The sequence below is a fragment of the Hypanus sabinus genome, chromosome 29 (assembly GCF_030144855.1).
Source record: "Hypanus sabinus isolate sHypSab1 chromosome 29, sHypSab1.hap1, whole genome shotgun sequence".
In the NCBI taxonomy this organism is placed as follows: domain Eukaryota; kingdom Metazoa; phylum Chordata; class Chondrichthyes; order Myliobatiformes; family Dasyatidae; genus Hypanus; species Hypanus sabinus.
In genome coordinates, this window is record NC_082734.1 from 20,939,357 (window position 1) to 20,952,698 (window position 13,342).

At 45.4% G+C, this 13,342-nt stretch overlaps 1 protein-coding gene across 1 annotated transcript in view; it reads right to left on the minus strand.

Moving 5' to 3' along the window:
• Positions 1-4,523: 4,523 nt before the first annotated feature.
• LOC132383106 (circularly permutated Ras protein 1-like) overlaps positions 4,524-13,342 on the minus strand; it is a 65,223-nt gene continuing 56,404 nt past the window's right edge. The window contains exon 10 of the mRNA XM_059953906.1: positions 4,524-4,714. Within this exon, the coding sequence (XP_059809889.1) occupies positions 4,667-4,714 (48 nt within the window). The 3' untranslated portion in view covers positions 4,524-4,666. The remainder of the gene's footprint in view (positions 4,715-13,342) is intronic.

Here is a 13,342-nt window from a genome sequence, read left to right on the forward strand (position 1 = left end):
GGTTGTATGGAAGACTGGCAGTTGCCCAAGCCGCAAGTCTCCCCTCTCCATGGCACCGATGTTGTCCAAGGGAAGGGCACTAGGACCCAAGCAGCTTGGCACCAGTGTCGTCGCAGAGCAATATGTTGTTAAGTGCCTTGCTCAAGGACACAACACACTGCCTCAACTGAGGCTCGAACCAGTGACCTTCAGATCACTAGACCGATGCCTTATCCACTAGGCCATCCATCGCTAAGGACTCTTTAATATCCAGGACATGCCTTCATCTTGTTATTATCATCGGGGAGGAGGTACAGGAGCCTGAAATTTCAGAGATTCAAAAATCAGCTTCTTTCATTCAACTTCATATTTCTGAATGATACGTGAACCCAATTTTTCCTTTTTTTAAAAGTTATTTATTTTATCAATTTTATAGTAGTTCTGATGTAGGAAAACAACACATTTTACATTTTTAAGTCAGTGATAAGAAATCTGTTGTTGATTCTTCACCAACATTCCTGATACATAACAGCATGAATCTTTTCCAAAGTCCACCAGTCTGTCCAATAAGGGACAGACATTCGGCCCTGCATGTTGGTCCTACTTAACAATGAGATACTGGAAAAAAATGTTTTAGAAGCTTTCTGTAATTGTATTAACATTGACCTTTTGGGAGAAACAGATTTTGCCAGTGGCTCAATATGCTCAGGGTGAGAATAAACTCCAGCCCAAGTTCAAGAGTTTTGTACCCTGTGCAGTTTGATACTCCAACGCAGCACTGAGGGAATATTGCACTGTGGAGCCCACTGGGTGAAACATTCGCCCTGTCATGTGGCCTTTACATATTCCACAACACCATTTCATAGGGCAAGGGATCCTCTGGGAGATGTGGCTGGCATTAACACAGCACATTATCTGAACAGGTTTACAGTGGGTGCAATCATGCTGGCTTTCCACTTGGCCTTGAACCACCTGGACAACAGTTATAACAACGACAAGCTGCTGTTTATTCAGTACCGCTCAGTGTTCAACATCTTCATCCGCTCAGTGCTAAACAACAAGCTTCAAAACTTGGGCCACTGTGTTGCCCACAAATGGATCCTTGACTTCCACATCAGGAGAGCACAGTCAGTGCGGTTTGATAATAACATCTCCACCTCAGGGACAATCAACAGAGGAGCATGTCAAGGGTGCATGCTTAGCCCACAGCTTTACTCTCTCTCCACTCATGACTGTATCTAGACGCATCTCAAACTCCATCTGTAAATTCGCTGGTGAAACCACTGTCGTTGGCAGGATCTGGGATGGCAACAAGGAGGATCACAAGAGTGAGATAGATCAGCTGGTTGAGTGGTGTTGCAACAACAAGCCTGCACTCAGTGTTGGCAAGACCAGGGAACTGATTGTAGACTTCAGGAAGGGGAAGACAGGAGAGCATACACTAGTCTCTTTGAGGATCAGCAGCAGGAATGACGAGCAACTCCAAGTTCCGTGTGGCTTTTCCCTGGTAGAATTCCCCCCGCACCCCAACAGTATTGAAAGTGTTATTGTGGGGAACAGCATAGGAGCACTTTGCCCTGCCTGCCTATTCCCACTCCCTTTCCTGCCAGTCACCCAACTACCAGCCTCCTGCAATTTAGGAGTGACTATCTCTCTGTAGATCTTATCTATCTCCTTCTCATTCTCCTGCATGAGACGAAGGGCATCTAGTGGCAGCTCCCGTTCCATAACGGAGCAAATTAAAGAGCTGCATCTGGATGCACCTCATGCAAATATAGCTATCAGGAAGACTGGAGATCTCCCGGAACTCCCAGATCTGTCATAAAGAGCAGACCACTGACTCTGGAGCCAATCTCACTACACGTCTATAGCTAGGCAGTAATAGATGCAGAAATAAATCTATCTTAGCCTTTTCCTCTTCATGCCTAAGCCTCAAACCCTCCATCTAACACTGGTCCACTCACACAATGGGCAATGTGGGGTAACCACTGATCTCATTAGCTATGCACAACTGGACTGCCTGTTGAGGTACAGAAGACTGAACATAAGAACGTTGCCCTAGAGGAACCTTTCAGCTCCTCCAGTCTGCTCGTCCATGTCATAATATCACAGCTGACCTGCATCTATCACCAGAAATCCCTTCTGCTTTGATCTGCGGTCTTAACTGAGGAGGGAAATGTAGTGTCTCTGACTCCCTCTGACCTACCTGGAATTGGGAATTATACCAGAGGTACGGAGGATTGAACACAATGGACAAACAGGAAAAGAGATGACCATTCTCCAGTCAGTTTAACAACTCATGACAATATGCTAAATGTACCCATTATGTTCGTTGCCAACAACAACACGAAGTGCACATCAGGTTCCCAGAACCGTGTGCTGGATGTGGACTTCTCCGGTGATGATTCCTGCCGGCACCTGACCCAGAGGTTCGTCGGCGTTCAGTGACTTCATCGGCATGGCTGGGTGCCTCAGCACTGTGAACAATTCACAAAGACAACAAACCAGCAGAAATGGTGTGGTATTTTAACTGCCATTTTACTGGAGTGAAAGATATTTTTAAAAATGGACCAGCTGTCAATGGTTGGGCTGAGATTACCATCCTGTGGAAATCCAGCTTTTAAAATAGCACAGACTGTAATTATCATTTTAATATCCAGGATGATTTTGAAATATACACCTGTACTTAAACAAAATTATTTTTCCTGAAGTACTCTCTGCCATGATACTTTGCCATGGATTTGTATAAAAACTTGCATTCATGTCTCAAAGTACAAAACTGTCAGGAGATTGGTTTAGAAAGGCTGGTTCGTAAATTCCTGAACATTTTCCTTCACTGGCAGTGCACTAGTGAAGGAGCTGAAAATCACAGTGGGACATGAGGAGGTGGACAAGGACAGGAGATTGAATAAACTCTACAACAACGCACCTAGGGTCTGGGTTTTGTCGATCGCCATTTATTGCACCTCCTGTATAGTAAAGCATGGCAACTGAAGATAACTGCTCAAACTTCGGTTCACTGTTAGCATTGTGAAGATTGGAATGACACAGTGAATCTCCTTGTTGAAAGCAAATGCAAATTCAGGTCTTACCCCCCTCCCAAACCCGATGCTATCGCAGCTGGGTGCATTCCAGAGGTCAGGTTTAAATTAACCATATAACCATATAACAATTACAGCACGGAAACAGGCCATCTCGGCCCTTCTAGTCCGTGCTGAATGCTTACTCTCACCTAGTCCCACCAACCTGCTCTCAGCCCATAACCCTCCATTCCTTTCCTGACCATATACCTATCCAATTTTACTTTAAATGACAATATCGAACCTGCCTCTACCACTTCTGCTGGAAGCTCATTCCACACAGCTACCACTCTCTGAGTAAAGAAGCTCCCCCTCGTGTTACCCCTAAACTTTTGCCCCTTAACTCTCAACTCATGTCCTCTTGTTTGAATCTCCCCTACTCTCAATGGAAAAAGCCTATCCACGTCAACTCTATCTATCCCCCTCATAATTTTAAATACCTCTATCAAGCCTCCCTCAACCTTCTATGCTCCAAGGAATAAAGACCTAACTTGTTCAACCTTTCTCTTAGGTGCTGAAACCCAGGTAACATGCTAGTAAATCTCCTCTGTACTCTCTCTATTTTATTGACATCTTTCCCATAATTCGGTGACCAGAACTGTACACAATACTCCAAATTTGGCCTCACCAATGCCTTGTACAATTTTAACATTACATCCCAACTCTTACACTCAATGCTCAGATTTATAAAGGCCAGCATACCAAAAGCTTTCTTCACCACCCTATCCACATGAGATTCCACCTTCAGGGAACTATGCACAATTATTCCTAGATCACTCTGTTCTACTGCATTCCTCGATGCCCTACCATTTACCATGTATATATAAGTTCCAGCGACATTCTGTAAGGAATCTGCACGTCCTCCCTTTGGAATACATGGGTCTTCCCTGGGCGCTCCAGTTCCCTCCCACCATCCAAAAACATACTAAGTAGGTTACTTGGTCATTGTAAGTTGTCCCGTGATTAGGTTATGGTTCATCAGGGTTGCTGGGACAGCATGGCTTGGAGGGCCAGAAAGGCCTACTCCATGCTGAATCGCTAAATGAAATTAGATAAATAAAGGCACATGGTAGTTTACTGCACTTGGAATTCATTGAGTCAATGGCGCGCTTGACAGCAGGGTTCTGTGGGTCCACCAACTGCACCAGCGTTCTGACATTATACTCAAAATATGGACCTATGTTCACATAATTCTCTTGCCATTTGTCTGTCGTGAGCTTTGTTTTTGTTTGAATCACTGTGTAGATACCTCCAGCTGGAAACAGAAAGTGGAACTGTTATAAAATATCCACAGCAGACCAATGACAGACATACTCTAGGACACGTAGTACATAATATCAGCACATTTGTCCTGAAGAATTGTAGGATGTGACCAAATGTCCCATGCCATTGCAGAGTTCAGCCTGAGCTCACCTGCTTACGTGACATAATAGACTCCAATACTGGCAATCACCAAGCTTTTTTATTTAATAGAACATTACTAGTTTGTTGGGGAACGCACATGTACCTCTGTGTCTGAGAATCAGACCTCAACCCTGGTGCCAGTGTTGGGAATGTCTCGGATCAGGAACAGGATGTTCTGCAAGGGATGGAGAATTGCCAACGCCTTAAAGCACTTCGGTGCAGATGATGTAGATAGAAAGAGGGACGAGGTCCTGCAAAATAAATTTTGGAGTGTTAGGCAGGATCTCTGAGATGTGATCTCCACGTTGCACATGTTGGTGAGGATGGAGAGAGGAGAACCAGACTCATCACCTTGTAGCTACAGAGCTGGTACAGGAGGGAGAGCCTTGGGTCAATGGGTTACTTCTGGGCTTGGTGGGGCCTGTACAGACACAGATAGAAGGGGTGGTGAAGCCAAGCAACATGATAGTCTTCACTGGTCAGAGCACAGAGTAGCAGAGTTGGCTGGTTCTATCAGAACTTTACAAGACACTGGTTAGGCTGTACTTGGAGCACTGTGCGCAGCCCTGATTGCTACCCATTAGGAAAGATGTGATTACAGCGGGGAGAGTGAAGGAGGGGTTCACCAAGATGCTCTCTGCACTGGTGCACATCAGTTATGGGGAGAGACTGGACAGGGTGAGTTCGCTTTCCCTGGTGCAAAGGAGGCTAAATGATGGTGTGATAGAGGTAGATAAGTATTAAAGGCTCAGCCACAGCAGATCCCAGCATGAGCCCTCACCGTACACCACTACCATAGACCTCAGAGGAACAGCCAGCAAGCACAGATGCCTATGACCATCTCCAACAAAGTCTGCTCATCAATCTGTGTCATTCCTACGTTCACCCAGCATCAACATCCTAGCAGGGTCACCATGGAACACTGCTCAGCAGGCCAGCTACCCTGAGCAGTAGAGAGAAGATCAGAGAGTTGACACCCCATCAAGCTGCCTGCCTCTTGAATGGGTAATACCACTTGGAGCTTCATCAGGGTCCATTCACGTGGACCAATTGACAAGCTGGGCGGCTAATTAGTGTCAGTGCAACCCTCACAAAATGCTGGAGGATTCCAGCAAGCCAGGAAGCATTTATGGAAAAAAGTGCAGTCAATGTTTCAGGCCCGGCCTGCTGAGTTCCTCCAGCATTTTGCGTGTGTTGCTTGGAATTCCAGCATCTGTGGACTTTCTCTTGTCAGTACAACCTACTTTTGGCAAAAGTTGTTTTTACACCCACCTCAACCACTTTGGTAGCTCATTCTGCATACACATTCTCCTCTGTATGAAGTTAACCCCTAGTTTCCTCTTAAATCTTTACAAATCTTTCCTCTCTCACCTTGAACCTCTAATTCCTTGATTCCCTTTCCCTGAGAAAGAAAGTGTTTTCACTTGATCTATGATGTTTCTCATAACATTATATAGGATCATAAGACCCGAAGAGATAGGAGCAGAGTTAGGTTGTTTGATCCAGTAAGCATTCCATCATGGCTGATTCATTATGCCCCTCAATCCTGCCTTCACTCCATAACCGTTGACACCCTTACTGATCAAGAACCTTTAAATATACTCAATGACTTGGCTTCCACAGCCATCTCTGCAAAAAAATTCACAGATTTACCACCCTCTGGCGAAAGAAATTCCTCCTTATCTCTGTTCTAAAGGACATCCTCTATTCTGAGGCAGTGCCCTCAGGTCCAAGACTCCCCTCACTCTAGGAAACATCCTCTCCACACTCACTCTATCTAGGCCTTTCAATATTGGTTTCAATGAGATCCTCTCTCGTTCTTCTAAATTTCAGCAAGTAATAATAACTTTATTTATAGAGCACTTTCCATACAGATGATCTAGTTCAAAGCACTTTACAATGGGATATAGTGCAGACATGAAAATAAAAGACAAAAAGAGGTTAGTTAAAAGCAAGGTTAAATAAATAAGTTTTAAGCTGGTCTTTAGAAGTGCCACCTGAGTCTGCATCCCCTATAGTTGAGGAGCATAGTACAAAAAAGCTGACCCATCACTTATCTTTTGAGGGAGATTGTTTATGTTTACGAGACTGACAGATAAGAGTACAGGCCCAGAGCCATCAAATACGTCTTGTCCATCAAACCTCTCATTCCCAGGGACATTCTGCTGAACCTCCTCTGGACCTTCTCCGATGCCCAAAACTGCCGACAATATTTCAAGTGCGGTCTGACCAATGCCTCAAAGTGGTCCCAGAAGGGCAATGTATTTGCCCAAATTAATGCTAAGTGCAGAGAGTTGTGTGGAAATGCAAACTTCTCCATATAGATAGAAAGAGCAGAAATGCAGACCATTGGTTAAGGTTTGTTAAATGTCAGAGTCCACAGGGTATTCTATACAGAACTTAAGAAGTTAGTGTGTGGATGAGGAAATAATTGAAGAGACAAAGGAAAGCATCAAAGTTAAAATTTAACTCTGAGATTCATTTTCTTGTGGGCATTCTAAGTAAATGCGAAGGAACACACGAGAATCAGTGAAAAGCTGCATACAAAGATGGACAAACAAGCAATGTGCAAAAGGCATCAAATTGTACAAATACAAAAAAGAGAAAACAAAATAATAATAAATTAATTAATATTGAGAACATGAGTTGTAGAGTCCTTGAAAGTGAGACAATAGGTTGTGGAATCAGTTCAGAGTTGGGGTGAGTGAAGTTATCTACTCTGGTTCTGGAGCCTGGTGGTTGAAGGGTAATAACTGTTCCTGAACCTGGTGGTGTGGGACTGAAGGCTCCTGTACCTCCTTTCTGATGGCAGCAGTGAGAAGAGACCATGGGCTGTTGGGAGATCCTCGATGATGTCTGTTACTTTCCTTCAACAGTGCTCCTTGTAGGTGTGCTCAATGAACTGTGGGAGTTGCTTTACCTGTGATGGACTGGGCATGTCTACACCATTTTGTAGAATTTTCCATTCATGGGCATTGGCGCTACCATACCAGGCTGTGATGCAATAATACAGTATATTCTCCATGGCACATCTATAAAAGTTTGTCAAAGTTTTGGATGACATTTATTGCAAAGATAGTAGAGACCAGGAGTAAGTTAGTCATGCCACAACCCAGGGATAAGACTTTATCAGTTCAGTTAATCTATACAATTCATGACTTTATACACCACTATAAAGTCATCACTCAATCTCCTATGTTTGAAGAATAAGGTCCTAGAATGACCAACATCTTCCTATTAGTCAAGCCATCAAGAACTGGCAAGTTCCTCATGAATCTTTCATGTAACCTTTCCATTTTATAGATGTATTTCCTGCAACAGGGTGACCAGAATTGAACACAACACTCCAATGTGGTCTCGCCACCCAACACTGTCCCAATCAGGGGAGTATACACAACACTCCAATGTGGTCTCTCCACCCAACACTCTCCCAATCAGGGGAGTATACACAACACTCCAATGTGGTCTCTCCACCCAACACTCTCCCAATCAGGGGAGTATACTTAATACTCCAATGTGGTCTCGCCACCCAACACTCTCCCAATCAGGGGAGTATACACAATACTCCAATGTGGTCTCGCCACCCAACACTCTCCCAATCAGGGGAGTATACACAATACTCCAATGTGGTCTCGCCACCCAACACTGTCCCAATCAGGGGAGTATACACAATACTCCAATGTGGTCTCTCCACCCAACACTCTCCCAATCAGGGGAGTATACTTAATACTCCAATGTGGTCTCGCCACCCAACACTCTCCCAATCAGGGGAGTATACACAATACTCCAATGTGGTCTCGCCACCCAACACTGTCCCAATCAGGGGAGTATACACAATACTCCAATGTGGTCTCTCCACCCAACACTCTCCCAATCAGGGGAGTATACACAATACTCCAATGTGGTCTCGCCACCCAACACTCTCCCAATCAGGGGAGTATACACAATACTCCAATGTGGTCTCGCCACCCAACACTGTCCCAATCAGGGGAGTATACACAATACTCCAATGTGGTCTCTCCACCCAACACTGTCCCAATCAGGGGAGTATACACAATACTCCAATGTGGTCTCGCCACCCAACACTCTCCCAATCAGGGGAGTATACACAATACTCCAATGTGGTCTCGCCACCCAACACTCTCCCAATCAGGGGAGTATACACAACACTCCAATGTGGTCTCGCCACCCAACACTCTCCCAATCAGGGGAGTATACACAATACTCCAATGTGGTCTCGCCACCCAACACTCTCCCAATCAGGGGAGTATACACAATACTCCAATGTGGTCTCGCCACCCAACACTCTCCCAATCAGGGGAGTATACACAATACTCCAATGTGGTCTCTCCACCCAACACTCTCCCAATCAGGGGAGTATACTTAATACTCCAATGTGGTCTCGCCACCCAACACTGTCCCAATCAGGGGAGTATACACAATACTCCAATGTGGTCTCGCCACCCAACACTCTCCCAATCAGGGGAGTATGCACAATACTCCAATGTGGTCTCGCCACCCAACACTCTCCCAATCAGGGGGGTATACACAACACTCCAATGTGGTCTCGCCACCCAACACTGTCCCAATCAGGGGAGTATACACAATACTCCAATGTGGTCTCGCCACCCAACACTCTCCCAATTAGGGGAGTATACACAATACTCCAATGTGGTCTCGCCACCCAACACTCTCCCAATCAGGGGAGTATACACAATACTCCAATGTGGTCTCGCCACCCAACACTCTCCCAATTAGGGGAGTATACACAATACTCCAATGTGGTCTCACCACCCAACACTCTCCCAATCAGGGGAGTATACACAACACTCCAATGTGGTCTCGCCACCCAACACTGTCCCAATCAGGGGAGTATACACAATACTCCAATGTGGTCTCGCCACCCAACCCTCTCCCAATCAGGGGGGTATACACAACACTCCAATGTGGTCTCGCCACCCAACACTGTCCCAATCAGGGGAGTATACACAATACTCCAATGTGGTCTCGCCACCCAACACTCTCCCAATCAGGGGAGTATACACAACACACACACAAAATGCTGGAGGAACTCAGCAAGCCAGGCATCATCTAAGGAAATGAGAAAACAGTTGACTTTTCGAGCCGAGACCCTTCATCAGCACAGGAAACAAAGATGAACTCAGAGCAGGTAGGTGAGGTGGAAGGGAGGAAGAAGAACAAGATGGTAGCTGTTAATTGAAACCAGGAGAGGGGGACGGGTGAAGTAAGGAGCCGGAAAGTTGATTGCTGAAAGAGATAAAGGGCTGGTGAAGGGGAAATCTGATAGGAAAGTATAGAAGACCATGAAAGAAAGGAAAGGGGACGGAGCACCAGAGGGAGGTGATGGGCAGGAATGGAGTTAAGGTGAGAGAGGGAAATGGGAATGGGGGAAATGGTGAAATGAAGGGGGGGGCGATTATCAGAAGTTTGAGAAATCCATGTTCGTGCCATCAGGATGGAGGTTACCAGATGGAATGTAAGGTATTGCTCCTTCAACCTGATTGGGTTTTCATCGCAGCAATAGAGGAGGCCATGGACTGGCATGTCGATGGTAATGGGAAGTATACGCAATACTCCAAATGTGAGCCACCAGTCAACTCTTTCCCAATCGGGCAACTGAATCCCAGTCTCCCATGTGCTACCCTCTGTCAGCAGGAAGGAACAAGGACTAATTAAGTTGTTTTCTCTGGAGAAGCAAGGACTGAGCGGAGATCTAATAGAAACACACAATTAGAGAGTCATAGGTCGGGGAGACAGTCAGAATATCTTTTTCCCCAAGGTAGAAATGCCAAATACTAGAGAACACGTAGGTGAGGTAAAAGTTTAAAGGAGACATGTGGGACAAAGTACAATTCACTGACTGAGTTCCAGGTGAGGGGAGGAGAAGGGGTGGGACTTTGTACAGCCGAGTGAGCTGACAGGTATATTAAAGGCACTGTCTGCCTCAGTGGCAACAGACACAGCACCCAGGAAGCGGCTGACACATTGGCTTGGCCCCCGGCAACAACCGAAGACAAGGAGCTCCCTGTCCTGCACTTCTCCTCTGCCCACTGGCATCGTTGGTCACCATCCACAGAAGAAAACTGTAAGTTGCCATGAACTTTTTCATTTCATTAAAGAAATCTGTTCATAATTTAATGTTTGTTGTCAGAACCCTTACCAGTGGCCAGTTCGTTGTGAGATGGACATAGACCCACCACAGCCCCACCAAACAATGGCCTCTCAACTGCATTAAGCCCAACTTCCAGCACTTGACCTTCTGAGGGATTCAAGTGTTCATCAAGAAACTTCTTAAATGCTGTCAGTGACCCCAGTACAACCACACAGTCCAGCAGAGAATTCCAGGTACTCACAACTTTCTGGCTGAAAGAGATCCCCTTGTATCCTCCCTGAACCTCTTCCCACTTACTCTAAATCTATAGTCACTTGCTTTTTCCACCACTGATATGGGGAAAATTGCTTGTAATCCACACTGTCTACACTAACTAGTGACAAGTAGCAAGTCCATAATCATTCAATCGACAGCAACTGATTACTTAGATTAATAATGTTTTTTTTTTCCCGCAGTCCAATTGAATCATGAGCAAGAGAGGAGTCCATGACTGAGATTAAAAAAGGAGTGTCTTGTGGCAGTTACATTGCGGCACAATCAAACAATGATTCATTTGCCAGGTCAAATAAAAATACGGTAGGGACAAGTGGAGAGGCCATGTGTGAAAGGACTAGGTTTAGGGTGAGGTGACTGTCAGGAGAGTGAATGGAAATGGGCAGCCATTGCAAAGTATCCCTGTGGCCGTTCCCCTCGATAAAAAGTATACTGTTTTGGATACTGTTGGGGAAGAGTTTCACCGACTGGGTCTCTGGCACTGAATCTGCCACTGTGGCTCAGAAGGGAAAAGGGTTGAAGAGGACTGCATAGTGATGTGGAATTCCATATACAGAGAAGCAGATGAAGGATTCTGTGAATGCAACAGAGACAGGTGGATATGTTGCCTCCTGGGTGCCTGAGTCCTGGGACATTTTGGAACAGCTCCACGGTGTTCTGAAGAGGCAGGTATGGTACATATTGGCACCAATGACATGGGTAGCAAAAGGGAGGAAATCCTGTCAAAGTTTAGGGAGGTAGGTAGAAAGCTGAGAAACAGGACCTCCAGGGTAGTAATCTCTGGGTTGCTGCCTATGCCAGATGCCAGTGAGGGTAAGTAAACGATGATTTGACAAATGAATATCTGGTTGAGGGACCAATGCAGAGAGCAGGGGTTCATATTTCTGGATTATTGGGATCCCTTCTGGGTACGATTGTCAACGATTTAGATGAGGGCATTGAAAACTATATCAGCAAGTTTGCTGACGATACTAAACTGGGTGGCAGTGTGACATGCGAAGAGGATGTTAGGAGAATACAGGGAGACTTGGATAGGCTGGGTGAGTGGGAAGATACTTGGCAGATGTCATTCAATGTGAATAAATGTGAAGTTATCCACTTTGGAAGCAGGAACAAGAGGGCAGAGTATTGTCTGGACGGTGTAGAGTTAGGTAAGGGAGAAATGCAAAGAGACCTAGGAGTCCTAGTTCACCAGTCAATGAAGGTGAATGAGCAAGTGCAACAGGCAGTGAAGAGGGCAAATGGAATGTTGGCCTTTGTTACAAGGGGAATTGAGTACAAGAGCAAGGATGTCCTTTTGCATTTGTACAGGGCCCTGGTGAGACCACACCTGGAATATTGTGTACAGTTTTGGTCTCCAGGTTTAAGGAAGGACATTCTGGTAATTGAGGAAGTGCAGCGTAGATTCACTAGGTTGATTCCTGGGATGGCAGGGCTGTCTTATGCAGAGAGATTGGAGAGATTGGGCTTGTACACGCTGGAATTGAGGAGATTGAGAGGGGATCTGATTGAAACGTTTAAGATAATTAAAGGATTTGATAGGATTGAGGCAGGAAATATGTTCCAGATGTTGGGAGAGTCCAGTACCAGAGGGCATGGATTGAGAATAAGAGGTCAGTTATTTAAAACAGAGTTGAGGAAGAGCTTCTTCTCCCAGAGAGTTGTGGAGGTCTGGAATGCACTGCCTCGGAAGATGGTGGAGGCCAATTCTCTGGATGCTTTCAAGAAGGAGCTAGATAGATATCTGACGGATAGGGGAATCAAGGGATATGGGGACAAGGCAGGGACTGGGTATTGATAGTGAATGATCAGCCATGATCTCAGAATGGCGGTGCAGACATGAGGGGCCGAATGGTCTACTTCTGCACCTATTGTCTACTGTCTATTGTAAGATATGACCTGTACAAAAGAAATGGGTTACACCGGAACCCGAGAGGGACCTTGCCGACAGCTTTGCTAGAGGTGTTGAGGAGGGTTTAAACTAATTTTACAGGGTGGTGAAAACCAGAGTGATAGGGCTGAGGATGGTACAAGCACAGACAGTGTGTGGTGAGACTGTGAGGAAGGACAGGCAGATGTTAGGACAAAATCGCAGTCAGTGGGATTAGTTGAAACGTAACATGGGGACAAAATTGAAAAGGACAATGAATACAGAACTGAAGGCATTATATTTGAATCAAGTAGATGATCTTGTACGCAGCTAGGGATTGGCAGGTATGATGTTGTGGGCATCACTGAGTCATGGCTGAAAGAAGATTATAGTTGGGAATTTAACGTCCAAGAATACACAGTGTATCAAAAGGTCAGGCAAATCAGCAGAGGGGTGGCAGGGCTCTATTGGTAAAAAATGGAATCAAATCCTTAGAACGAGGTGACATCGGATTGAAAGATGTAGAATCCTTGTGGGTAGAAATAAGAAACTGCAAGGGTAAAAAGACCCTCAGGGGAGTTATATAGAGGCTACCAAGAAGTA